Source organism: Seriola dumerili, unplaced genomic scaffold (genome assembly GCF_002260705.1).
Source record: "Seriola dumerili isolate Sdu_G_001 unplaced genomic scaffold, Sdu_1.0 BDQW01000079.1, whole genome shotgun sequence".
Lineage (NCBI taxonomy): Eukaryota > Metazoa > Chordata > Actinopteri > Carangiformes > Carangidae > Seriola > Seriola dumerili.
Window position 1 is genome coordinate 1,993,677 of NW_019174334.1, and position 26,388 is coordinate 2,020,064.

At 41.1% G+C, this 26,388-nt stretch overlaps 2 protein-coding genes across 3 annotated transcripts in view; one reads left to right on the forward strand and one right to left on the reverse strand.

Annotated features, from left to right (window-relative positions):
- The window catches only part of flt1 (fms related tyrosine kinase 1), a 49,018-nt gene extending 41,049 nt beyond the window's left edge, over positions 1-7,969 (forward strand). Inside the window, exons 14-30 of the mRNA XM_022744350.1 lie at positions 4-150; positions 239-370; positions 1,477-1,583; positions 1,923-2,058; positions 2,545-2,649; positions 2,752-2,865; positions 3,031-3,119; positions 3,617-3,722; positions 3,813-3,910; positions 4,017-4,139; positions 4,653-4,764; positions 4,922-5,021; positions 5,318-5,423; positions 5,528-5,625; positions 5,936-6,005; positions 6,166-6,257; positions 6,605-7,969. Of these exons, the coding sequence (XP_022600071.1) occupies positions 4-150; positions 239-370; positions 1,477-1,583; positions 1,923-2,058; positions 2,545-2,649; positions 2,752-2,865; positions 3,031-3,119; positions 3,617-3,722; positions 3,813-3,910; positions 4,017-4,139; positions 4,653-4,764; positions 4,922-5,021; positions 5,318-5,423; positions 5,528-5,625; positions 5,936-6,005; positions 6,166-6,257; positions 6,605-6,770 (1,901 nt within the window). The 3' untranslated portion in view covers positions 6,771-7,969. The remainder of the gene's footprint in view (positions 1-3; positions 151-238; positions 371-1,476; positions 1,584-1,922; positions 2,059-2,544; positions 2,650-2,751; positions 2,866-3,030; positions 3,120-3,616; positions 3,723-3,812; positions 3,911-4,016; positions 4,140-4,652; positions 4,765-4,921; positions 5,022-5,317; positions 5,424-5,527; positions 5,626-5,935; positions 6,006-6,165; positions 6,258-6,604) is intronic.
- Positions 7,970-8,607: 638 nt separating this feature from the next.
- Positions 8,608-25,679, reverse strand: pan3 (PAN3 poly(A) specific ribonuclease subunit). 2 transcript variants are annotated; one of them, XM_022744353.1, is made up of 19 exons: positions 25,564-25,679; positions 25,060-25,424; positions 23,971-24,092; positions 23,742-23,814; positions 23,582-23,652; positions 23,241-23,385; positions 21,304-21,521; positions 20,739-20,843; positions 20,581-20,638; positions 19,962-20,123; positions 19,552-19,668; positions 18,226-18,327; positions 17,053-17,218; positions 16,685-16,772; positions 16,391-16,530; positions 15,080-15,209; positions 12,468-12,532; positions 12,246-12,384; positions 11,045-11,185 (listed from the first exon to the last, which is right to left on the reverse strand). In XM_022744353.1, the coding sequence occupies exons 2-19, from the start codon at positions 25,397-25,399 to the stop codon at positions 11,045-11,047; spliced, it is 2,382 nt and encodes a 793-aa protein (XP_022600074.1). In that variant the 5' UTR covers positions 25,400-25,424; positions 25,564-25,679. The 2 variants fall into 2 exon arrangements, with proteins under 2 accessions (XP_022600072.1, XP_022600074.1); XM_022744351.1 differs by having other exon boundaries at positions 8,608-11,185; positions 25,060-25,679.
- Between the last annotated feature and the right edge of the window lie 709 nt (positions 25,680-26,388).

Sequence of the window (26,388 nt, forward strand, 5' to 3'; positions counted from 1 at the left end):
CAGTTCTGGAGCCTCCGCTGCTGCATAATAATTTGACAGATTGTACTGTCAACGTTAGCAGTTCAGTGACCCTTAGCTGTCCATCTCAAGGCATCCCACCCCCTACCATCACATGGTACAAAGACGAACATGCTCTGTCACAGGGATCAGGTAAAAAATGAATTAGAAAAAAGACCACAAACATGTAACTTGCAGCTGTAATCTGGTGTGTAAAAGTTTATTTGCCACCGTCTGCAAGGTATCGTCATATCACCAGAAGATGGGACCCTCCATATTGACCGAATCACAGTGGAGGACCAGGGTCTGTATACGTGCCAGGCCACCAATGAGAGGGGATCCGCAGAGAGCTCTGCCTACATATGGGTCAACAGTAAGTAGCTGTAAACCAATTGTGTTTTTCAAGCACCTCGGCCTTTGATTGGCTGTGGTGATCTCAGACCTGAAGATGGGGCACCTCCATATATGGGTATGTCTGAATGTTCATTGTTCTCAGTTCTATAAGTAGCTGTATAGTTGTTTTCATGGATGTAGTATTTATATGTTGAGGTGTGACATTTCAGCTCTATTAATGGAAGATGATTAATTAGCTAAGTATGTGCTATCATAATCCCAATGTGGGAAACACATTGCTTTTGTTCAATTTCACACACACACACATACACACACACTCATGTGTCTGGTGGAGACAGGGGGGACAGGCTGGTTCTACCCCCCAGACTGAGCACTGCTCCCTGGCAGAGGTGGTGGACGTGCTCCCCAGTCCAGTTCTGGAGGGAGGAGTGGCTGTGTATGTGTGTGTGTGTGTGTGTGTGTGTGTGTGTGTGTGTGTGTGTGTGTGTGTGTGTGTGTGTGTGTGTGTGTGTTGTTGTGTTCTGATCAGTCAGGAAGGAAACTGTCTCCCGTTTTTATTTCCTGCGGAAGGGTCCGGCCTGAATCTCAGAGAAGCTCCGCGTTGCACTGAGCTGGGCATTTCTACATCTCCCCTTTAAAAAAAGAAAAAAAAACTTTAATGTTATTTAATGAAGAGGATAGATGTTAGTGTTTGTGGGATATGGTGCAACAGTGAAAATGCAGTGCCCCCACTTGGAAGCATGGAGAAAACTTGAGTAAAGTAAAATTATATACTGTAGTTATAATTAAGTATTTTTCTGTGATTTCTTTCTCTCAGTTTAGTTCCAGTTGAATTCAAAACTGCATTTCAATCTCAGAGATGTGTTGAGGAAAAAAACAAGCAGAAACACAATCAAATCAATTGATCAAAACCAAATAGATTAATACAAATATCAAATAAAAAACAGCAAATATAATAAAAGAAATCTAAATGAGTGATGTGGCGTGAACGGAACAACATCCTTACACCCGTGCAGCTTATTCCGGGGCAATTTGTGTTCAATAACTAAATGTAATCTAATGAAATATTAAAGCTAATGAAGCTTTAACGTGTGTGTTTCTTTGTGTGTGCTTGTTTGTGTGCAGGTGCCTCAGAATCCTCGTTTTTGGAAATTCCCACTCTCACCTGTACCTGCGTGGTGGCCACTCTCTTCTGGCTTTTGCTCACACTCTTCATACGGAAACTGAAACAGGTGAGAGGAAACAAGAAAAAGTATTGTTATTCATTTTGCCCATATAAAAGTTTTAATGCTGAACAGATTAGATTAGATTAGATTAGACTTTATTGTCTTGTCACGTGTATACTCTGTTTAACATAACCTGGAACATGTATTAATAATCATATAATAAGTATGTCTGATAAATATGAATAATTGAGGCAGAGAAGCTAAAACATTCACATGAACCATTTTTCGACATACACGGTTGCTTAGTGATTGAGCCTATGAATTTAATTGCATACAATGTGAATGTCCCAGAACAACTTCTACTTTTAATATTTAATATTTTTTTATTTTGTTTATCTGTTTAAGCCCAACACCTCAAACACCAAGCCAGAGTACCTGTCAATCATTCTGGACACAGGAGAGGGGCCAATAGAGGAGCAGTGTGAGAGATTACAATATGACCCCAACCAATGGGAGTTCCCTCGGGAGCGACTCAAATTAGGTACATTTCTTTTCTTTCAAATTAAAATGCAGAAATTGATAACATTAGCATGATTGGCTTTGACTGTGATATGAAACTGGGAGGATTTTGGGTAATCTAACGATGAGAGAGAGAGGGGGGTGTATAAGATCCCTTAACTGATACGAGGACTTTCTCATAGGTCTTATCAGACTATTATTGGGAGTGACTCTCATTCCATTAATCAGACTTTGTGTCTGTGTTGTCTGTGGTGAGCTAATCAACTCCAGCGGGGGGGGTGGGGGGTGGGGGGGGGTGGACTGTGTTTACTGGAACTAATCAGCTCTCACTATCATCAGCGTGGGATTCAGTTAGATGGACTCTTGATGGGGTCTTCTCTTCATCTCTTCATCTCTGCATCTCACATCCGGGATGGATGATAATAGTAATTAATAATGTTGCTCAATTAGACACAAACACACACCTCCCTTTTCCCTATCAGCATCGCCTTCCTTCTCTTCCTCGCAGGGAAACCTCTGGGACGTGGAGCCTTCGGGAAGGTGATGCAGGCGTGTGCGTTTGGTATAGATGGCGCCACCAGCTGCAGGACTGTGGCTGTCAAGATGCTCAAAGGTACAAGATCAGGCCCCTGGTGTTCTGTTAGAAAATTAAATTACAGTTCTGAGCAAGAACATTTGTGCCACTTGTTTTTCTTTTCTGCCTATCGTCCACTAGAGGGAGCTACAGCCAGCGAGCACAAAGCTCTGATGACTGAATTGAAGATCCTCAACTACATTGGACACCATCTGAATGTAGTCAACCTACTGGGAGCCTGCACTAAGCTGGGAGGTATGTGGATTTTCAATGCATGTGTGCTCTAAATCTGCCTAATATATGCCAAAGTTAACTTATGTGTATGTTGAGAGATACAGTCAGCATGTCAGTGTTTGTGTGTGTTTATGTTCTCACACTTGACATAATTCTAATATATGTTGTTGCTCTCTGTGTGTGCAGGGCCGCTGATGGTCATTGTTGAGTACTGCCGTTATGGAAACCTCTCTGCCTTTCTGAAGAGCAAGAGAGAGGTGTTTGTGCACAACCGGGTGAGCTCAGCAGCTTTGGCAGCGGTCGACAAACACAGTTAAAGATGGTGTCATGATAGCTGTATTTAACATTGACTGAGACCTTCATGAAGTACAAACGTAGCTCACATGAGTCTTTGGCCAAATTTCAGCATTGTCTTGCATTTAAGAGAAAAATAATATTATCTCTTTGAGCTGCACACAACTAAAAAATTATACTTTCAAAAACTCACTTCTGCAATCTCTTTGAGGTTCGAAGATGTTATCGGTTCTTGAGCAGGATGTGTACTTCCTTATTTTCTTCACAGGTTTAGACATTACTAAAAACTGTGGCCTCAAAGAAATGAGCTGTACAAATTTCTCTCTTATACCCTTCAACAAACTGAACAAAATTAGCATGTAACAATGTAACAAATCTCTGAAGACATGTTGAATCCATCCTGATGTTTGACTGTCCTAATTTTGACTCTCTTTAATAAAATATTTGATAACAATGAATTGATTTTTCCCAATCCAAGATGGCCAGAGGAAAGGATGGAGGGATGAGTGTCTGCGGTGTTTCTGACGGCCAGAGCAACGTTAGAACAGAGTTTGATGACAGGGAGAAGACAGAGAAGGGCTGTGGTGAGACAGGAGCTTTATTTGTGCAAATCGAAACAGCTTTTTTTTTTTTTCTTTTTTACATCGCTGTGTCTGCTCTCTCTCTCCCCCTAGATCCCAAATCTGCATCCACCTCTCCTCTATTCCTGGAGGATCTCATCTCCTTCAGCTTCCAGGTGGCGCGTGGCATGGAGTATCTGGCCTCTCGCAAGGTCTGTGTGTGCAGTGTGTGTGTGTGTGTGTGTGTGTGTGCATGCATCTACACATGTGCGTGTTTCATATATTTCATTGATGGTGCTGTCTTTGTGCCTACATCAGTGTATTCACAGAGATCTGGCAGCCAGGAACATTCTGCTGTCCGACAATAAAGTGGTGAAGATCTGTGACTTCGGCCTGGCCAGAGACATCTACAAAGACCCCGACTATGTCCGCAAGGGAGATGTGAGTTCACGTGAGCCGTCAAAATAAAACAGAAAATAAAAAATGTTAAACTTCTGTTTTAGCAGCGATGTTTAAGCGATGCATTTAACCAGTAGCATTGATTGTAATACTATTATCAAACAAAAAAAACTTGACTTGACATATCTGTTTTAAGATATTTTGTGTAAAAATTTTTGAAGTATTCTTACAATGGAAAATTTTTATAGTGTAATAAATTATTCAGAATATTAATTTTAAAAATCAACTACAAATCCCTCAATAAAAAAAAATTGCAGCCACTTCCTTTCTTACATACTCCAGGCAAAAAGGTTTTCTGTAAATTACAAAAATAGTATTTATTAATGTGGGTGAAATAGGACAACTATGCATAATTTCAAAATAAGATAAGCAGTTAACCGTCTGTGTTTTCCTCTAAAGGACCTGTGGCCTAACAGCTTTTCAACCAGCCAAACTTTTCAATGTTTACTCACAAGAAGGATGTAACTGTGCTCCTGTGCTCTGATTGGCTGACAGGCCCGCCTCCCTCTGAAGTGGATGTCTCCCGAGTCCATCTTCGACAAGGTGTTCACCACCCAGAGTGACGTGTGGTCCTACGGCATTCTGCTGTGGGAGATCTTCTCTCTTGGTAAGAGGACAAAAAATTTGAAACACCTCACATTATAATGAAATCCAATATAAAACCACTTAAAAATGTTTTGTTAAGATTATAATTTACTTTTTCTTCATCTCTTTGGTTATTCTTTGGGCTTTAGTTCAGATATTGATGTGTTTTTGCCCAACAGGCGCTTCCCCGTACCCTGGTCTTCACATAGATGAGGAGTTCTGCCACCGACTGAAAGGGGGAACAAGGATGCGAGCACCAGAGTACAGCACACCTGAGATGTGGGTTGAAATGTTTTAAAACACTGTAACCCACTGAAATAAGCCAGAGAGAAAGGGGTGTGCTGATGATGGAGCCCAACGTTCAACTTCTTCAACTTTGTTAACCAACCAACAACATTGAAAACTACAGATCATAGAAAAAGACACTGTCATTTTGCCGTGGGAGGAGGACCCAAGCTTAAACCTGTGTGTCATCCAGTATAGCCCAACAGCAGTGATCAACAGTGGTTAACTGTGATTCTGTTAATGTTTTGCCTGAAAATTCAACAGTATACCTGTGTTTTCTATGTGTTCAGTTACAGCACCATGCTGGCATGTTGGGAGGCAAGTCCCTCAGATCGACCCACCTTCACTAACCTGGTGGAGACACTGGGAGACCTGCTGCAAGCAAAGGTTCAGCAGGTCAGGCCTCAGGCTTATGATTTTTGTTGTTGTTCTTGTCCATAAAAGACAAAACAAAATAAGTTCCTACAAATCCCCCACTGTTCCATCTATCTTTTCAACAGGATGGGAAAGATTATATTCCCCTGGGATCTTTCATGACTGGAGACAAAAACCGCAGTGAGACCTTGAAAGAAAACCCGCTTGCAGTCACAAACCTGAGGTAAGGACATGAGAAAATGAAAACATTATGTGATTTAGTGCACAGCATTTAGATCTGAGGTAGCATACATTGACTTACGATGATAAGTATGTGTATAATGTCAGTTATCAAGTATGGTAGAGAAGGGGGATAAAATATTCAAAAAAAAAAGAAAGGAGAAAAATGAGCGACAGGTGCAGATGTGAAAGTGATGGGGGGGGGGGGGTGGGGGGGGGGGTGAGGTAAGTGAAACCAAATACGGAAACAACAGGAAACAGGTTGAGAAAGAAGAGAAATTTCTAACTTATGTTTTGAATCTTAATCCAATCAGTTACATGAGAGGTATGGCCACACTTCAGACTTTTGAGGAACTGCCCTGTGAGGATCCAGATAACCCTGATGTAAGAGAACACCTTCACTTCTGCTTGCATGCACACCTACACACACACACACACAAAAAAAATGCACACTCACTTCATCAGGAAAAAAAGACACGGTAAAAAAAAAAACAAAAAAAAAAGAAGTTACAAACTACTGCGATGTTTGCTTCCTCTGCTTCAGGATGAGCAGAGTGACAGTGGGATGGTCCTTCCATCTGAGGAACTGAAGCATATGACATGGAATAACGGCACTAAAACCAGGAAACTCAGCAGGTGGTGACCTTTCATATATTTCTGATCTTTTAGCCCTTGACTTTCCTCCTTCCACTGACTCATTTTTTGTGATCACAGTGATCTTGCACATATTCAAATGTTTTCAGATGAATTGAAGATTACAGATTACTGCCTTCTTGTGAAATGTCTCAAACTAAGAAGGAACAAGTTAATCAAGCCCCATTGTGAAGGAGTATATTCGTCATACAAACACTTTGTTAAAAGATAAGTGGATGATTTAATGCACGACAGGGACATATAAATCAGTAAAAGCTTGAATGCAGGTTGTTCGCTTAATGCATAATAAACAAGATAATGACTCTTAATCTTTGTATTTTTATATTTAGGTTCTTCACTTTCAAGTGTCAGGACAACCAGGTGCCCTACTTGTGCAACGACATGAAAGGTCTCCGTGACTACGAGCCTTCTATCCTGCCGTGTGACTGGGAGTCTGACGAAGGCGGCTCCCCTCCTCCGGACTACAACTCTGCCTTCCTCTACCCATCCCTCTAGCACCTGCTCTTGTTTAATTCTTTGACAGCTTTATACAGGGTTAATATAGTTTCCAGCTCATCACTTTTATTCACTCAGAATGTATTTTTTTCTTGTTTTTTTTACACTTGCCGTTTTAATCCGTTACCTCATTATAATATCTGTGGGTAAATCTGTTTCTCTTTTCCTCCTTCAGCCAAACTGAGAAATGTTCCTTTAGGTTGAAGACAAAACATTCATTTGCTTTTTCTCAGTTTCAAAAATCACATGCTGTTATACAACAAAGCTTCCTCACAACGATCAAGTATTATCTTAATGCATCTCCACACAACCCTATCCAAGAGCAGCTAAGTAGCCTATTACCCAGCAGGAATTATCCTACGTAATTATGAAGAATGTATTTACCAAGCTACATCTATTAGAACCTATTTTATTGGTACCTCATGCTCTGAGCTTTGTGAAGAGAAACACTGCTGTATGAAATAACTGTTCCTCTTGCACAGACACTATATGCTGGACAAAAGTTATTACCCACTGAATTATATATGTTAGACAGAATGTATCAATCTGTATTTATTTCAATGCTGTAGTCATGTCGTGGATGAGTCACTTGTTAACCTGGTGTTTAAATTTGACGTCTGTATCTGACTACACTGCCGCACTACCGGTTTACTGGGTTCACCTAAAAATAAAAGTCAGTAATTCAACAGCCCTGCGATAGAATTTATGCACCGCAATTATATCAAAAAATTTGAAATGCCTCTCAACATTATGTAAAATAATTTGAAAGCAAATCAAACTAAACCCTCCGCAATGACGAGGAGACCATGAAGTTGAATCAGCAAGTTTCTAAAACAGTTTCAACAAAAAATAAACATTATAATCTTCATGAGTCTGGGATTTACTGCAGGGCTGTTGTATTTAACCGTATTACTTTGAGCTGGTTAATCCTAAATAAACTGGCAACTGAGTGCATATTTAATTCTACATTGACTATATTTTGATATTCAAGTCATTCAGCATTGACAAAAACAAAAACACACATTTCCTTATGCTGTTTTTACAGTGTATTTGCATTTACAAATAATACTGACTGCATAAAAAAACAGTCCTATGAAGCGTAGAGCTTCCCCCTCTCCATCAATTTCCCCACTAAAACATTAGAGCTGAAACAATTAGTCACTTGACAGAAAATGAATTGGCAACTATTTTGACAATCAATAATCAACCTCGTTCCAGCTTCTCAATTGTGATTGTGAAATGTGTGAAACGATTTGCTGCTTTTATTTGTCGTAGATGACAGTTTAGACGAAATGATTCATCAAGAAAATAATCTGCAGATGAACCAATAATGTAAATACAGTAACTGAAGCATCACTAAGGAACATGAGATCAGCAGATACATCCGCTTTTTAAATATCGGCATCTTTACGCAGACCCAATACACTCGGTATTGACATGCAATCTATATCTGGACAATGACATCCGAGGCCTTTGCATAAACATGTTTCTCTTTTTTTCCCCAGTTAAAATAAAGATTAAGATTGCATGTTAATATTAAATAATTAATGTTAAATGGGGTCAAAGTAACTAGTAGACTGAAATAGGCAGCAAGACTCATGATATTGCCATCTCACTATGTAATAGGTCAACAAGAACTATAATGCAGACATTTCCTATTACGAAAACAAACCTCAAGATGATTAATCACTGAAGAACGTAATTGTTTATGTAATATCCAAACCACATGTTGACATCAGTATTGTCCTGATTGTGTAAACCTGCTATAAAATATTGTAAATGTAAATGAAGTTGTAACATTCTTAATTACAAAAACATGGCTCCCACATCTGTTTTGATATTCTTTATTAAAATACTGCTGTACACACAAATATTGCAAAATTTGAGACAATGAACACAAGAGGGGCATAAAACATACTAAGATGGTGATTGTAGGTGTGTTGATGTGGGGGAGGAGAAGAACGTTATCACTAATAGTAACTGGAGCGTGTGTGTCTGTTTCGATGTGGAAGATAGTGATATGAGCACTGACATTGTGCAGGCCAAGTTGGGGGCATATGTGTGTGTGTGTGTGTGTGTGTGTGTGTGCGTCTGAAGGTGTTTGTGTTTGTGTGTGTTTGTGTCTGTATCTTGGGGGTTTTCTAAAGCACCACATTCACCAAATATGTTTTTGTCTGTTCATTTACCTAAAACAGAGGAAGTAGTACATGATCTAACACAGCCAGCTCCCTGCAGTTTTATTGCCCCCAAGAACAGACCATTGACATCCATGACAACTTTGAAAAGTTGAGTTAAACCAACTGCAGCCAAGACACTGTTTGATTAGGCTGTTCACCTTGATTTGTCTCTTATCTGACAGTGTGGTTCACACACGTGACCCTGTTGTTCTACAGTCTTATGTTTGGACACATTCAACTACAGCAACTGAGAACAAGACAAAGGCAGAGGTATCCACAACAGAGCTTGGCTTGTGTTTTTCTAGGTCAAGTGGGTTTGCACCAAATTCATGTAGTCAACAATTTTGATTCAAATCATCAATGGAATTATGAACTGTGCTTAAGGGCAAGATGAAAATCCCTCGCAGCATGATCTCCACAACGCTGTTAACTTCCTAAAACCTCCATCTGAAGACGTCCCGCCCACTCCACTGTAGCTCATCTATCTGACTGGACAGGGGGCGGCCAATGACAGCCAAACACATTCAATCATTGGGCCCCTCCAGCTGTTTGTCATCCTGAGAGAAATCCAAGCCATCCGAGTGAGTGCAACAGCCAGCGCCACTGCCTTGTCTCCAGCACGTTTTTATTTCATGATCTTAAAAAAGTCAACTAAAACAAAAACTGTTGGTGCCCTGTTCCTATTCTCCTTCGCCCTCTATCCTTTCCCCTTTCCCTAAACCCCTGCTGGAATTGGTCCACAGAATAATAAAGAGTTGAATTGAGGCAAAAATGAATTGCCCTCCCACTTCCCATCATGCATTCCTGCACAACAGCTGAGCAAAGAGAAAAACCAGCTAGAAAAGTCACAAAAAGCATCACTTTTTCTCAAATGTAGAGGGGCCCAGACCCCCTGAGGGGAAGTGAAGTTTGGGACAAAAAGAGTAAGAAGAGGGGAGAGTGAGAGAGGGACAAAGAAAGGGGACATTGGGGCGAGAGGACGGGTGGGGGACAAAATAAGGACATTCCACAAAGAGGCAGCTGTGGCTCCACCTCAACAGAAGCCCCACCCATGGGCTACACCCAAGTGCTGGACAGCCAATCGAAATGACCGGTCCTTGAGCAGTTCATGTCACGATAGCGTCCATTAACCAAAGGTGGTTGCTGCATATGTAACAAACACTTGGTTGACAGCATCAGGAGAAGACACCCCTTCCCTCAGTGCCAACAGAAACCACGTTTCACCCCCCGAAACCCAAATCCCAGTCCATAATAGCCCACCCACCCTTTCACCCACACATATGAGCCTGATATTCCACAATCTCCTGAACTAAAATGTCAGAAATCCATCATTTATTTCCAGTTTTAAGAACCCTTCCCTCCCACCCAAGTGGTTTGTCCTTTCTGAGGGGGAACCAACAATCAAGGCAAAGGTGGGCTGGCCCATTTCATTAAACGGGTGCCATCCCTCCCCAATGAAAGCCTCAAGTGGTGTGTCCCGTCTCGTAGTGCGTCAGAATGAAGGGGTGTGGTCTCCAGCCAGATGAGAGATGCAGTCAATAAAAAGCTGGATTTCTTTTTTTTTTTTTTTTGTTGGTTGTTTGTTTTAATTGTGAGTTTGCTCTGGTATTTATGTCCGTGTGTGGCTTTAACTCTCTCTGTACACCCTGTAGGCCACTCACACATATTCATAAAAATAACAAAAATTAACAAAAAAATTAAAATCTTAGTGCATCCTCCTCAGAAAAATAAACCCCAACTGTAGAAATAAACAATAAAAGCAGGAAAAAAGTTTATAACCTCATGGTTTGTTTCTGGTTTTGTTCCCCAAATCTAAAAAAATGTCATACTCGTTTATCACAGCTTCCATGTTTGTCCTTTTTCTTTTTTTTCCGTTTGTTTTTCAATTTTCAGCTGCGGGGTTTAGGAAAACTAAAAAAAATACACTTTAGAAAAAGCCATCCTGGTGGACAGGGTCAGTGTATGTGACTGAGGTTCACGAAGCCCTGCCCCGCTGCCTTCGCCATGCTGATGTCATCTCCGTAAGCCTGGTCCTCCACTGTAGTGCAATAGTGTGCTCCAGGTCCGGGCAGTCCCACCCCGGGCCCAAAGAGGGCGCTACAGAGAGCCGGAGGCTGCAGCCTGCAGCTCCTGGAAGGTGCTGTCGAAGCAGCGCTTCAGGTCAGAGTAGGTCACAACCAGGACACTTTTCTCATCTCGAGACACCAGGCTGATCTTCTCAGGAACGCCCGCGTCCAGCTGAGGAAGACACAGGAAATGTGACAAATGAAAGGAAAAGCCTGAAAAATGTGTGGCTAAACAGGGAGACTATGCCCACATCCATAGGGCACAAGGAGTCACTGACTAGTTTGATGAGTATGAAAATGATGTGAATCACATGCTATGGCCTTCACAAAAAACACCAAATGAGGGAATATCCTTTGGAAGAATGAACTCTACTAGAGAAATGAACACCAAAGACGAAAGTCAATGCCAAAACCCATTCAAGCTGCTCTGGCAGCACATGGAGGCCTAACGTCTTACTGAGACACTTCTGTTTTTTCTTTTAATTTGTGAAGACACACACACACACAGATGTATGTGTGTGTGTGTGTGTGTGTGTGTGTTTCTGCCAGTTCTACCAGACCAAACCGTTAATCAAGAACATTAAAGCAGATTAATCAATGAAAATAATTGTTGGCTGCAGCGCTAATTTGAAGCAAGTAGATGGAGAATCTATGAATAACTGTGAACCAAGATGAACTGGTATATCTGAGATAAGCAGATGATACCTCAGTGTGTGTGAAGTCATGTGAACATAAATAAAAACAGATCAGTCAAAGACCAGTTTAATCAGCTTCCGACAGTGAAAAGCAGAACAGAACTGAAATAAGGGAGAAAAAAAAAAAAAAAAGCAACTTGTGAAAAATATACAAGAGCTTAGGTTGGGAGCTGATAAGATTTGGTGTTAGCTTGAGAAAGCAAAGCAGAACATGATCTTATAAACATCACTTCTGCTGTTCTTGCACAGGACCAGCTGCTAGCGAAATGCTAAAGGTCAGTGATGGAAGTAGGCCAACAATCGCACCTACTTTTACACGCAATTGGTTCGCAAATGCATGCACGTTGTCAGCTAGTGTACAAGAAACATTAAAAGATGTTCTGAAAATAGGCCACTCTACCTTCTTTTATTCACATTAAAAAGTTCACTAATGGACAACCCAAATTTCTGCATATTCAAATGTCATTAATGTAATTTAAAAAAAAAAAGAAAAAAAAAGAAAAAGAAAAGGAGTAAGAAACAGAAAAGTTCACTCACTTTGTTGAGGCAGGAGACAATGTGGCTGAGGTCGATCCAGGGCGTCCCAGCTTCTGTCACCTGATGAAACAGGTGGTCCCGGAAAAGCTTCAACAGGTAGCGGTCACCCGTCTCTGACCACGTTGGGTCCTTCTGAAACCTGATTCACACAAGACAAGGTCATTGAGTAATAACAGAAACACAAGTCACACATTAATGGGTCTTTCCACACGCTCGACTTACTCTGGCCGCTCGTTGATGGTGCCTAGTTTGGCCAAGAGGCGGAAGAGGCGGCCATTTTGTACCTCCTGCAAATAAGCAAATAATGGTTTTATTCATCAGACCCAAAATATTTTAATTTGAGGAGGAAAAAGGCGTAGACAGCATCCCTGAAGTACTAGCAGTTTTTTGAGCAGTTACACAGGATGGATACTGGTGGAAATAAACCACTGACATAGAATTAGAGATGTTGCAGCAAACTGAAAATGGAAAGGACTTGAAGAAACTGCCACCAAATAAGAAATTATTCTGCTGCTGGAGGGTGTGTTATGCAATATGCAATATGCAATATACACACACACTCATTCGCACCAAGCTTTTAACACAGCTTTAGGACTGTTCTGATTTTTCACCAATGCAGTTGTACAGAGAGCGATGCTTTGGGGTAGCTTGATACTGCAGGTTGCTGGATAAATAAAAATGAATAAATATGCGTGAAAGCAAATTGATTTATAAATAAATGGAAAGGAATGAATTTACTGAATGAAGAATGAACAAGCAATAAGGGTACGTCAGAATTCCTCCTTAAAAACAATGGACCCGCGGCAGGGAACACTATCAGAAACTGAATCCTGTGTCAATTGACTTTCTGTCCATACATGGTGCTGGACCCCGTTTCCTCGCAGGTTCCAGGAGACACTTCCTTCTTACTGAAAGTCAACCGTAGGAGGCTGCATTTCGTTTCCCTCTAAATATGTTTATTTTTGTGTGTACTCACATCTCTGATGATTAATTAATGTTAAAAAAATTTATGAATGGAAATAGAAGACAACAGTAGCCAGCTCCGACAGTACTGAACCAACTGCAGACCTCTCTCTCTCTCTCTCTCATAAATGTTTAGAGAACAAGCTGCTGCACTACTGAACATGTGCACCTATAGATACCACAAAAACTTGATGTTTCTGACTTCACATAAGATTGTCATCAAGTTGTAGCTCACCTTTCGTCTCTGCAGATATAATTTACTCTTGCCTCTCCTTTCTCTTCCGCCTCTCTGCCTGTCTCACCCTGTCAAACGTTTTCTGCACTGTTGGACAAAGTGAAAATTATTGAAGACCAAACGACTGAATGTCTTGTCTTCCTCCGATGTGTATTTAGGAACATACCCTCCATGCTTTCCTCCGCAGCGGTTTCAAGCTTACACTTTTCTCCCTCAAAATTACTGCAAAACTAAGCCTTTACAGAAACTGCTATAACCTTTTACTTCGGTCTTCTATCTGATATTTTGATTTGTTCCTATCAATTATGATAAAACTATCCTCAAAAACCTGATTGCTGCGCTATGGGAACATGGCTATATCACTAGACAAAGCCCATTAGGATAAGAACAATTCTAATGTCATTTCAATCATGTTTTTTGTCTTACTGCAAATAAAGTCTATTAAAACTGTTTGAAAAAAGATAAATAAATTGAAAATAAATAAATTGAATTTTAGTTTTTTGGCCATATCATCCAGCTGCATTTCAGACTATAATGAATATATATCACAAGTAATACATCTGTTTGAAAGAGTCAAAAAAGTAACCTGGGTCATGAGTAAGAATCTTAAAAATAAAGACGATGCCAACCACATACAACAGCTTGACACAAGAGGGGTGTTGAAATGATGCCGCTAAAATTCCCCACAACATTTCACATGAAAACTAACCAATGCCACAGTTTACATGAGCTCAGTTAGGATTATGAAAAAATTAAACGTATGTTCCTCATGGTCTTTATAAACGATGTGTTTCAAATGTTTTAAACTGCTCTGATCTTTTATCAACAAAAAGGCACACTAAGCAAGAAAACAGCACTGCCAATATTCCCTGTGTGCAGCTACACATTCAACTGACACATAATACAGAGATGGCCTGATATACAGGAAACACTTACACTGTCCCCACCAGCACAAGTATCAGCAGATCACTGGCAGGTTTGACCAAAAAATGCCCTACTTTTTTCAACCTACTTTTGTACTACAGAGTAGTGAAAAAAAGTAGGTAATAAAAAGCAGGTAATAACCTAGTTTTTATTACTACAGAATACAGTAGCATTCACGTGTTACCTGAACTAATCTTACTGACATCTTCCCATTTAAACTGTGCATTTCTTTCACAAAGTCCTCTGTGATATCTGCTAGGCACCTATTAAAGCAGAAACTGACATCACTATTTGCATTTAGAAGTGACAACAAATACAACCTACTTTCGTTCTGGTGGATGTGTACAGAGTCAGGGAGTAAAGGGGAAGTCGGGGCATGAACAAGAAAAAAGATGAGGCGAAGGTCGGTTGTTTCACACATTCATGCTTGTACATGAGGAAACTACATTCAAAGCGAGACTGCAAAGCCTACAATATACCATACAGCATCCTGTGTGTACACAACTTCCCTCTTAGCTAACTAAACCAATGCCCTATTTCTGACCACCGCCTGACAATATCAGCTTGTGAAGAACATGACTGAATCATACACTTGCCCCTCCCGGAGTACTTTATATACATACTCCACTTTCTGTTCTGCTATGTGAGACACAAACTTTCTTTGTGTTTTTCTGACTATTCTTGAATGTAAACGTAGCACCCTGCTATATACCTTGGCCAGGTCCTCTTCAATGACATCATTCCTCATCTGTGATGCATCTAGTTGTGTGTAGAATCGGGCTCCAATCATCGGCATAATGTCATTGACACTGCGCAGGCGAGACTGTTCAGTCAGCAGATACCTGCACATAAACAAAAAAGTCAGAGTTTACCCACAGGTGAGTTAGAAAGGTCCAATGCTGTCATGCTGTGTCATAGATGGACTCTTCCACTGGGAAATGTGACAAAATTTTTTTTTGAGGCGAACACTCAAGTCTGAAAGCACTTTTTTATGGGTATTCAAACTGTACTCTACGTATGTGCAAAAGGCAAAAATGTAAACACTGCTAAAATCTGACACCTGGAGCAGTTCTTTTTTTTTTTAATTGGCACTATCGGGGGAATTTGAATAGACCCAAAACTATAAAATCATATTATAAGTTTGACCTAAAATCCTTTTGAACCATTTGCAACATTATGTGTGTAAAGCGTCAACGTAGCAGGTATATATAAGTATATGTCTTGTTAAAAGGTCAATTAATCTGAGTACACCAAGTTCAATTGTCTTCAAGTTTGCACTTCTATGCAATGACATGAATGTAAGTCTTTGCAGACATAGTCTCAGCTCCTCCCAAACAGAATAAGACCATACATATATACTGACTTCAATCTGTAGCAAATGCAGTAGCAAGTAACATCCAGTGTCTAAGTTGCCGTCTTGCTCATATACATGGAGCTGCAGACAGCATTTTCCATGTTTTTATCAAGTGTAGATAGAAAATCACAACTGCTGATGCAACTACCACCACAAACTACATATCTGGAAAGGGTGGATGACAACATACATCAATCTGCATTAGAGGAAATAGACTTGAATCGGAGTAGACTCATAACATGCTGGAAAGATATATCTCTCCCGATCCGAAAGACCTCAGCTAGAAAACGTTGCTTGGGGGAGGCCACTGTGACCCAGCCCCAGATAAACAGCAAATAATGGATGGATGGATGAATGTAAAGTATATCGGACTGCGGTAGACTCTGAAACGGTATGAAAATATAGTCCTAACTTGATTAATGGTAAAATTAGTTGTAAAACAGGGGCGTTTTACTGAATCTTACAACATATGTTTGTCAAATCTTGGTTTGAAATCCTTAATTCCTCACAGAAGACATCTCGGAGTGGTAACTGGGTGGCATGGGACAATTTGTGGCTAAGTTACAGCATTTTGGGTGGTGTCCAACTTTAATTAGGACAAGTGTCAATTCTACACAAAATTTATTGTCTGAAATGGACAACATGTGCTGCTTCATGCATGTTTCTTACAGAATGAGGTTCTTGAGGTCTGAAGAGTAGTTGATAGACACCAGCTCCATGGCTTTCTGCAGGTTCTCCCTTTGAATGCCAGCCAGGGAGTTGCATGCCAACGCCAGCACCACCTTGCCCAGTGACACTAGGTCTGCTTGCTACATGAGAAAACAAATGTTAATCTAACCTCACATTTGAAAAATAACTTTAACCAGACATTCTAAAGTTAATACGTGTATGAGATTATTACAGTATTGTGAGATCTGTTTTCATGTGTGATTGACTGTAAGCAGGAAACATCATAGAAAGTACCTGGTACTGTGGCATTAGGGCAAGATGATTGGTCTGACTGTTGTCAAATGTTAAGACATCAAACACCCCAACACAGTTCACCCGTAACCTACAGAGATAAGAGAACATTGCCATCATTAGTTTTTGCGCATGTGTGTGTGCACAATCACTCGGTTGAGGGAAAAAAAGCAAGCCTCCACGGAAAATGTGCTGCTTTTAATGTATCTACAGTTAACAGTCTTATCTACTATTTGTCGGAAATTGAAATACATACCATCACTGCCATTTATGGTTATGTGTGACAAGACTAATCAACAACAATCAGTGACCCATGCTGGGTGACGATTGTCTGCTGAGGTATTTGTGTGTGTGTGTGTGTGTTTGTATACCTGGTCTTGCCAGTAATGAGAATCTTGCTGGGGTCCATGACACGACAGGCTAGGCCAGCAGTGTGGATGGTGCGCAGGGCGGAGCTGAGCTGGACAATGTAGGCCCAGATCAGAGACTCAGGGAGCAGACCTGCGTGCTGCCGTGGCGGGGGAGGCTCATGTTGTCCTGCACACAGAGAAACACTTTATCACACAAAACACAGCCTGAAGGGTTAGACATTACTTGTGAACTAAACCTCAAACTGTCAGCAACTTCCTTGGTAATGTTATCTTTAGAATAAACCGTCTCTCTGGTGTTGTCAGAAAGAAACGCCAGTTTCCATCAATTTAACATAATTTTCTTTATCAATTAACCTGCTGATAATTTCCCTTGATTAATCTAATTATCACATGTTGAACATACAGTCAGGAAATGGTGAAAAAAAAACAAAAAATAATTCCCAAAACTCAATTGTTAAAATAACTGGTTGTTTCAGGTCTATCATTGTGACAGTAAATGGGAGGAAATGCAACGCACGGTTCAAGTAACCACGTTTACCATCTCTGCAAAACTTTGTATATACACATATAAATATCACACGTACAAGGCTGCAACCATTAACATGAGGTTGAGTAATGATGCACAGGTGACAGTGTGTTAGGGTGTGTACTGCACAGCAAAAGCCACAATGTCAAAATGTTTTGTCTAAAGGCAATTTGATTTGTTTGTTAACAGTGTTTGTGACAGAACGGACAAATCCAAGGGCCTGAACGGTTTTGCTTCCTCTGTATGCATTCCTATAGGTAGGTCATACAGCACCTGCCCTAGGATCAGTTTCAGCCACAGTTTCCTCCAATTCCCCGTGTCTCTCTCGCACAAACACACGCATGCCAACTGTCAATCTAGGGTACTTTACAGACTCCAAACATTTAAATCCTCTTTGAAGCCTTGGGAAATCCATGAGCGTGTCTTTATTTTAAAACCAACTGAATTATTTTATGTACACAAGTTAGGCTATCAAACATCGGATGCAAGCACAACAGCCCTGACAAAACACACCTAGATAGACCCGGGCCAATGACTTCCTTAACAAAACACGTAAACAAACTCAGAATGTGTGAAGCACAGGGGTATCTGAAGTGATGCTAGGTCTATTTCAGTGTGAGGGAGGAAGGGAGGGAACAGCAACTCACCCCACTTCCTCTTAGTAAAGTACGAGTCTGCAGCCGGGTCATTGAAGTGTCTGCTGAACATGGTTTCTGCACCCGCATGGAAGTCATAAGAGAACACCAAAGCTAGGAAAGAAGAAGTGGACAATGGTTAGAGGTCAGAAAACTCAACTATCAGAAAACAGTCTAACAGCTAGACGTACTTCAATTAATCCCATCATTACCTTTTCTATATCGTATTCCCTAAATATTCTTTCTTCACCATCATGGGACCATCAAATGAGAAAATTAAATACAAAATCCTAGTTTCTATTAGCCAAAATGATACTTAATTGCTCCTAATTGTCGACAGAAACATAGAATAAAATTCAAGACATGTACACATACAGTCCTTTCAGAAAGTATTCAGATCCCTGCACTTTTTTCAGTTTGTTATGTTAAAATCATTTAAATTAATTTTCCCTTATCAATCTACACTCAATGTCCCATAATGACAAACCAAAAAACAGAATATTAGAAGTTTTTGCAAATGTATTACTCTACTAGAGATGTTCAATTGTGTTCAAGTCAGGGCTCTGGCTGTGCCACTCTTGTTTCTCACAGTCTGAGAGTCCTTTGGGTGCTTTACTGCAAGCTCCGAGCAGACCTCCCTTTGTCTTTCACTGAAGAGAGGCTTCCGTCTGGCCACTCCATTAAGCCCAGATCAGTGGATTGTTGCAGTGATGGTTGTCCATCTGGAAGTTTCTCCCATCTCCAAACAGGACCTCTGAGGCTCAGCCAGAGTGAGGTTCTTGGTCACCTCTCGTACCAAGGTCCTTCTCCCCTAATTGCTCAGGGGTGCCAGGTGGCCAGCTCAAGGAGAGAACTGGTTCTTCCACGCTTCTTCCATTTAAGAATTATGGAGGCCACTGTGCTCATGGGGACCTTCAGTGCAACAGACATTTTTTGTATCCTTCCCCAGATCCATGCCTCGACACAATCCTGTCTATGAGCTCTGCAGGCAGTTCCTTCAACCTAATGGTTTGGGTATTTCTCTGATATGCAATGTCAGCTGTGAGACCTTATATAGACAGTTGTGTGCCTTTCCAAATAATGTCCAATCAATTGACTCTAACTGGGAAATGGGAGACGCCTGAGCTACATATCAAGTGTCATAGATGTCACAGACTTTCCTTTTTAATAAACATGCCATTTTCTCTTTGTAATTATGGGGGTATAAAGTTTAGATTGATGAGGGTAAAAATTTATTTTAAAACCTGCAGCATAAGGCTGCAACATAAAGTGTGAAAAATGGGAGTGAAGAGGTCTGAATACTTTCTGAGTGCACTGTAAATGGTTGTAAACACTTACAGTGGTCTCCAAAGGCCTTGGTGGTGAAGACCTCCCTCAGTGTTACAGAGTTGGAGTGCTGGATCTTCTTCCACATGTCCACCAGCATCATGCACTTGGTGTTAACAAGGCGGAAACCTACACAACATATTTTTAAGATACAGAACAGGTATACAGGAAATTAGAAATCTAACACTATCTTAACACATCCCATGCATTTCATATTTTCTCACTGATCTGCTCATCCAAAATACCATGTAAGCAAAATTCACTAGAATTTTGGGCTGCTATGGAAATACATAATTACCTCAGGCAACTTGTTGCTTTTTCACGTATTTAATAAAGTTACAAGAGTCAAAGCCTGATTACATCATTTGTCACAGTGGCTATTTCAGTTTTGCATTATTCGTCTTTGAAAGGCTGCTTCTCACCATGTATCCTCCTCAGGCAGTAAGGCAGGTCATCCTTGCTGTTGACAGCCTTGTAGCAGGAAGTGATGTAGCTGAAGTTGCTGGTCTTCTGCATGCGGTTTGGTGGGGGGAGGGGCTCAAGGGGGAATAGACTGTGGTAGCTGTCCACCTCAGATGGTACATCTGCGAAAGACAGAAGCAAAAAACATAGCATGATACACACACAATCAAAAAAGGGTTCCAACAACTGTAAGTAGGCTTTAAGTCATAGCCCATATGAACATGACTAAATCAGCACTAGATAATGCATTTTGTGATTTGTTTTCACCCTTGCAATATGTTATAACAGTTCACATAACCTAAAGAAAGGCCCACAGAAACCATAAAGAACATTTTTCAACACTCTGCCTCACAATGAACTCCTATAGACTTCATTTGTTTAAGCATGGAATGTTTTTTTGTTTTTTTTTCTTGTGAACACCAACAATCTAACACCAAAATGGCCTCTTGTTCATTGCAAAGCTTTCTTTTGGATTGTAAAAACATTTTAACTGCAAAACTGCCCTGTTCTACTGCATACACAGGTAAATTATCAAATCAATTACAACGCTTTCCAGTGACAACAGAGTAGACTTTTTACCTGGGTTCTCTGAGTGGTCAATCTGGGCCATGGTTATCAAATGTCTGTTTATCAACTCCTGAGGGGAGAAACAAGAGGGCATCACATCAGACATGACTTCCAGAGAAGAGGGTGTGGGGGATGTTTGGTGAAAAGGGAGGAGGGCGAGTGGGTGATACCTGTCGAAGCTCATCAGCCATGAAGAAGGACGGGGCATTTGCTTTCGGCTGCATGTAAGCCACATGGGGTGCAGTAGGGGGATAGATATGGTAAGTAGGAAACACCTGTGATGAAACCAGAAAGACACAGCTTCCTATTTATTGAGAAATGAAAACAAATGTGATCATACAGGTATTATTTTTTCCACACTGGAAGCATATAGCTACACAAATCAATGTGACAAATTGAATGAAGTGTTAGATGGGAAACAATGCTGTTAGAAGCCAAATAATAACCCATAGGTTGCAATAATGACTGTTTTTAAGATTGTGGTATGTCTACACAAAATGCTGCATGCAAACTGAAGCGTATTATAGAGATCAGATCAGATAAACCTATTAATGCGGACAGATTTAAATGCAGACGTTTTCTTATTTACAATCAATTTCTGCAAAGGTCATTGTGTGATGTTGCATCTTTGTATGTCTGTTTGCAACATTTAAAGTCTTATAGTTTATTCCCAGCATTAGCTTACAATTATTTCTCGACTAAAACACAGAAAAGGATGCCGAGTGCAGCACATACCATTCCAGCCATTGGCGCTGGAGTGTTGTCTGTGTAGAAGTACGTAGTACCCCCCACAGTCTCTTTCTGAATAATGTGAGTGCCCTGGTCAGATGCGGTGGTGGGCACCATGTAGTTGGCAGGGTTCGGGGTATGACTGCGCCGACGAGGGGCAGGTGAGGTGTGCGGTGTGATTTTTGGAGAGTGGAGAGGAGATGACCCCGCAGACAAGGACATGCCTAAAATCGAAGACAAGAGGAAATATTACTTAAAGAAAAGACGTGACTGCAATCATATAAAGATTTGAAGGTAAAACAAAGCAAAGCAAACGAGATCTGCTATTTTGGCTGGACCAAAACAGTAGATCCAGCCCTATAATCGGGACCATATTTCCACCATTGGTCAGCCAAATGCCACACAGTTGGAGTTTGCTCATTGGCCGTTGCGCTTTCAAAATGATTTGGCGCACAGTTTCTATTCAGGGGGTGTTTACAGCCTGCAGTGTTGCCAAGTAGCACATTTGTCACTAGATTTAGAGACTTTTTTCCCCAAACAAGACGCGGTATAAACCTTGTATAACCGGACCATGTATGGATGCCAATTGTGGGCTTAGGGCTACACATCTTGTTACGGGCAGTCTCCTTACCACCCTGGTTTCCTGGCTGCTCAGAAGCTGCAGGAAAGCAGAGGAGCGCTTACAACTCATTGGGCCTCGCCTCCATAACGGCAAATAAACTCCTTTCATTACATGTATCATTATTACTAAAGGAGGCAGAGGAATAATTAAACATGAGACACACCGAGCAACAGAGAGCAGGAGAGTGGGAAGGAGAGAGAGAAGTCATCAGTAAGTGCTAAACTAAAGAAACTAGCAAATCTGAATTGCATGTAAAGAATAGAAAAACCCATCAACCGAAAGGAGACAATATGTTTATCGCAACACAGCAATAAAGGCCCTGTTAAGCTATAAAGGCTTTCTGTCTTAAATGGTTACAGGAAGTTTTGAGTTTGTATTAACACGTAATGCAGTGACTTTGAAATTGCAAACGGGAGCAACTTAAAAAAAGGCAGGTATAGTCAATTCTATCAAACAGAGGGAATCTGAAATAAAGGTCTGTCTCTAATAAAGGCCAGTTACCTTCTGCAGTTGAGGTAAATAAAGGCCCCGGTCACTTTTTGAGGAAATACAGGAATTGAAAACTGTTGTAGATCCCAGACAGCGGCTGCGCATTGTGTGAGACAAAATAAGAAGGATATTCTGTCGCTTGTAACTTTCTCTCAGAGTAATAATTTTACAAGTAAATATAGCCAAAATTCACAACACAGACTTTATCTTATGTGTGTGATGATGTTGTCAGACTATGCGGCAGTCATAAAATCAGGATTTTAGCAGTTCAGAGCAGCAGGTTAGTAATGGCTTGAAAGTGACGGCTGGTTAACATGTAGTCTTAATTGGCTGCGGTCACCATTTCATACGTGTTACGTTGTCTGACAACATAGACAGAAAAACATGTACACGATGTACAAAAACATGTAAATGAGAACAGATTGAATGGAAATCCGGCTGTAATCAAATACTGTGTATGTGAGCACAGAAGGAGAGAAGCAAACAGAACAAACAGAGCTGAAACTGGCTGACACTAGGCAGTATGCAAATATGATGTGATGATATCAATTTCTTACAGCAGCTCAACAACAGTTTTCAACTACATCTTCAATTTCGCACATTGACAATACACCATCAAGACATATAGTAGATTTTGACCTAGTCCTGTTGTTTTTTTTCCCAACAGTAGCAAATGTGGTGCTATACACAAGAGGGAATTCCCAAATTTACTGAACTAAAGCATTTTCAGAGCTAAATATGGAAAACAAATCTGAGTCAGTAAAAAGCAGAGCAAAGCAAATGTAACAGGGTGATTTCTCAGTTAGTAGCTCTCCAAAAACAAAGATCCCACCTGGGGCCAGTGCAGCAGCTGTGGAAGTGCTGAGACCAGGATGTGGGAAGAGGGGTGAGGGGAAGGCTTGGACAGTGGACTGAGCCATGGTGGCCATACGTGGAGCTCCCTTAGGGATGAACTCACTTGCTGCCGGGTTAGGAGTCTGGTGGAACAAGAAAAAACATACAAGAATTACATGAAATCTATCACTCCTGTTAAGAGACAATAAAGACAAAGATGGAAATTACATTTATAATGTCTAGGTTTCATGTACCTGGTCATAGAAAAAGTACAGCACAGAACTTTAAAAGCACTTTAAAGTAATTTTGATGTCTTGGACCAGGTGCTTGTGTGCTCACCTTTCTCCTTTGGGAAATGCTAAGAGCACCAAAATCACTGAACAGTGAGGATGTTGGGGAGTTCACTGGATCTGTGGAAGGCCATAGAGTGTAAGGACTCGGGCAGTATTCAGTGCAAGAGTGCTGACTACTGCTTCACAAAGCACTATAAGAATCTTACCATGAGTGCTGTGGCTGAAGTTCTTGGCACCATCGTTGAGGAGACTGGGAGAGCTGCTGCTGGTAGTCATACGCTAAAGAGAACAGCATCAAGAACAGATGTGTTACAGAAGGCACTCGAATGTTTACACTGATCATATACAGTGGGGCCCAAAAGTCTGAGATCATTTTCTCATTCAAGTAGTCTCAGACTTTTGGACACCACTTTATCTACAGCTACTCTCTTGTACCTGCATCATTGAGTATTTAGACTCTGCTGGGCTTCCAAACCCATTGACCCCAATAAAGCTGCTGCTGAAGTAAGAGTTGGTAAGATTGGCATCACTCAGGGTTGCGCCCTCCATCCCTGGGACTGTGGATGACAAAAATGAAAGTTTAACAAATAACATTTGCTCCCTAGACCGATGAAAATGAGAAATAATTCTGTTCTTCATTTAAGACTAGAAGGTAAAGTATTCATGATAATATCAGCACTACTGAGTGTTTGCTTAACCAATCACAAAGCTAATGAGAAAGCATGTAAACAGTTCTACAACTGCAGAGTGAGCTACTAAAGCCTGACACAAGGCGATATCAAGTATGAATATCTTTGAGAAACAAACTTTTTGGCGACAATTACTGGTTTCCAAAGTTCCTCCTCGAAGGTACCATTTAACACTAGAGTTGCATGTAATGTTAGTTACTTGTTGTTTGTTTACGTTGGGCAAACACAAACACAAAGTTGAAAAAACAATGCCCCGTGAACAGTTAGCGTAGCTACGCTAATGTTAGCAAACATTAAACTTGCATCTAAACAGCAACACTGGAGTTCTCATAAACAAGACTTAACTGGAGAAAAACTAACGGCAACAATACTTAAACTGACAACGGCCCCCTGAAGGCAAAGCCAAACGCATTAAAGTTAGTTAAAGCGGCCAAATTAACTCTAGTTTAGCTAACGCTAGCTGGCTAATAGCTCCACTAGCTAACGTTACTGGGTCGCGGATTTCTGTCCACTCACAGCTGTCACACAAAAACACCAGGCCTCCTCCGTGTGAGCTGCAACAGCATGGCTAATGTTACATGTTGATATCAAGTATTTCTAACACAATCTTAAGATAAAGGTTTTCACAAGACAGCTAAAGAGAACGGTACGAGCTAGTTGCATACAGAGGATGTAGCATCATGTTTGGCAGGGAAATGTAACCCACGTTGTTTTGGGGGGAAGAGGCCTCGATGAATCCTCGGGCTAAATTTTAACAAAATCCCACAAGGCCCAAAAGTAAAGTCACCGTCAGTCTCCCCATGTGAGGCCTTGTCTTGTTGTAATTGTTACTCACTGGTTAACAGCTGCCCCTCCAGAGACGTGCCTGCAGGCCCCAATGTTTCGCTCTTCTTGGACACACCGGTCCCCCCGCCACCCGGGCAGGCCGCCGCGGTGCCACCGAGGGAATACCCCGCTGGCGTCCCGCCACCTCCGGCCATGGACAACGGGACGGGGCTACCGCCGCCACCGTGTAGCGGCAGGCTTGCCATGGACGGATCCTCATGCAGGAACTGACACTCATCTCCATAAAAGCACGTTTTGTCTTTCGCGTAGTATCGGCAAAACTTCACCTTGACATTGGGAATCCCGGCACCCCCGAGCGGAGCAGCTGAAGCTGGGAGTCCACTGTTCATGGCACCGCTGCTGCCGCCGCCGCTGCTGCCGGAAGACACTCAAACATAGAGAGACGCAGATAGCTAGCGAGCTAGCCAGCTAGCCTGCAAACAGTTTCCACTTAAAGGAACGGATTAATATCACTTCAGCTGGTGAGGAACGCATAAGACGCTACAGTACTCACATTATAAGGCTAGGATGCACTTTGGTTTAAGAAAATATCATTGCATGCGCGAAATCCTGGTCGTCGTTGTTGTCGCTATCCATGCAGCCGCCGTCTTCGCAAAGTAGCCTGTTGTTGTTTTTTGCTCGCAGTGTGGCTGCTCTGCTAGGGACCAGCTAGCATAGCTTTGCATTGTGGGTACAGCGTTTGGCTGAGTTTACCTGCTGTAAATGCAAGCTGCAAATTCAACTTGCAGCACTTGGAGACTGAGGATGCAAACAGATAATGAAGCTGAAGGAGTAGATGTCTTTTGAGCCAAGTTTGCAGGATCAGTTCTCTTCAGACCATGTTTTCAGCTGTCAGCTGAGTTAAAATTATTCAGTTAATTTCCAATTAACCTATTTTAAGTTGTAGCAACTGAATGACATGATTGCAATGCTACATTTGATACGTTAATATATCTATCTATATCTATATATAGATAGATATAGATATTTGAGAATAGAACATGAGAATAAAAAGGAATGGGCAAAAAACACTTTTTTAAAAGTTAATTTAAAGATTTTTGAGAGGTGACATCGTACAGCACAAGTCAATGTACATTATTGTATTTGTATGATATTTCATCTGCCATGTTATAGCGTAATATTCCCTTGTGACATTATAAATAGTTCCCAGCAGCCCTCTTACAATTATTTTTTGGTCTTTTGACAAGCTTTACATCGTGTATTTTCCTGTGAAAATTTCAGCAAATTTCAAATATGAATTCATATTCAGAGTTGCATTTATTTTTACCTTTTGACCAGAAGAATGACTTTTGACTCTGATTTTGCATCATAGCAGTCT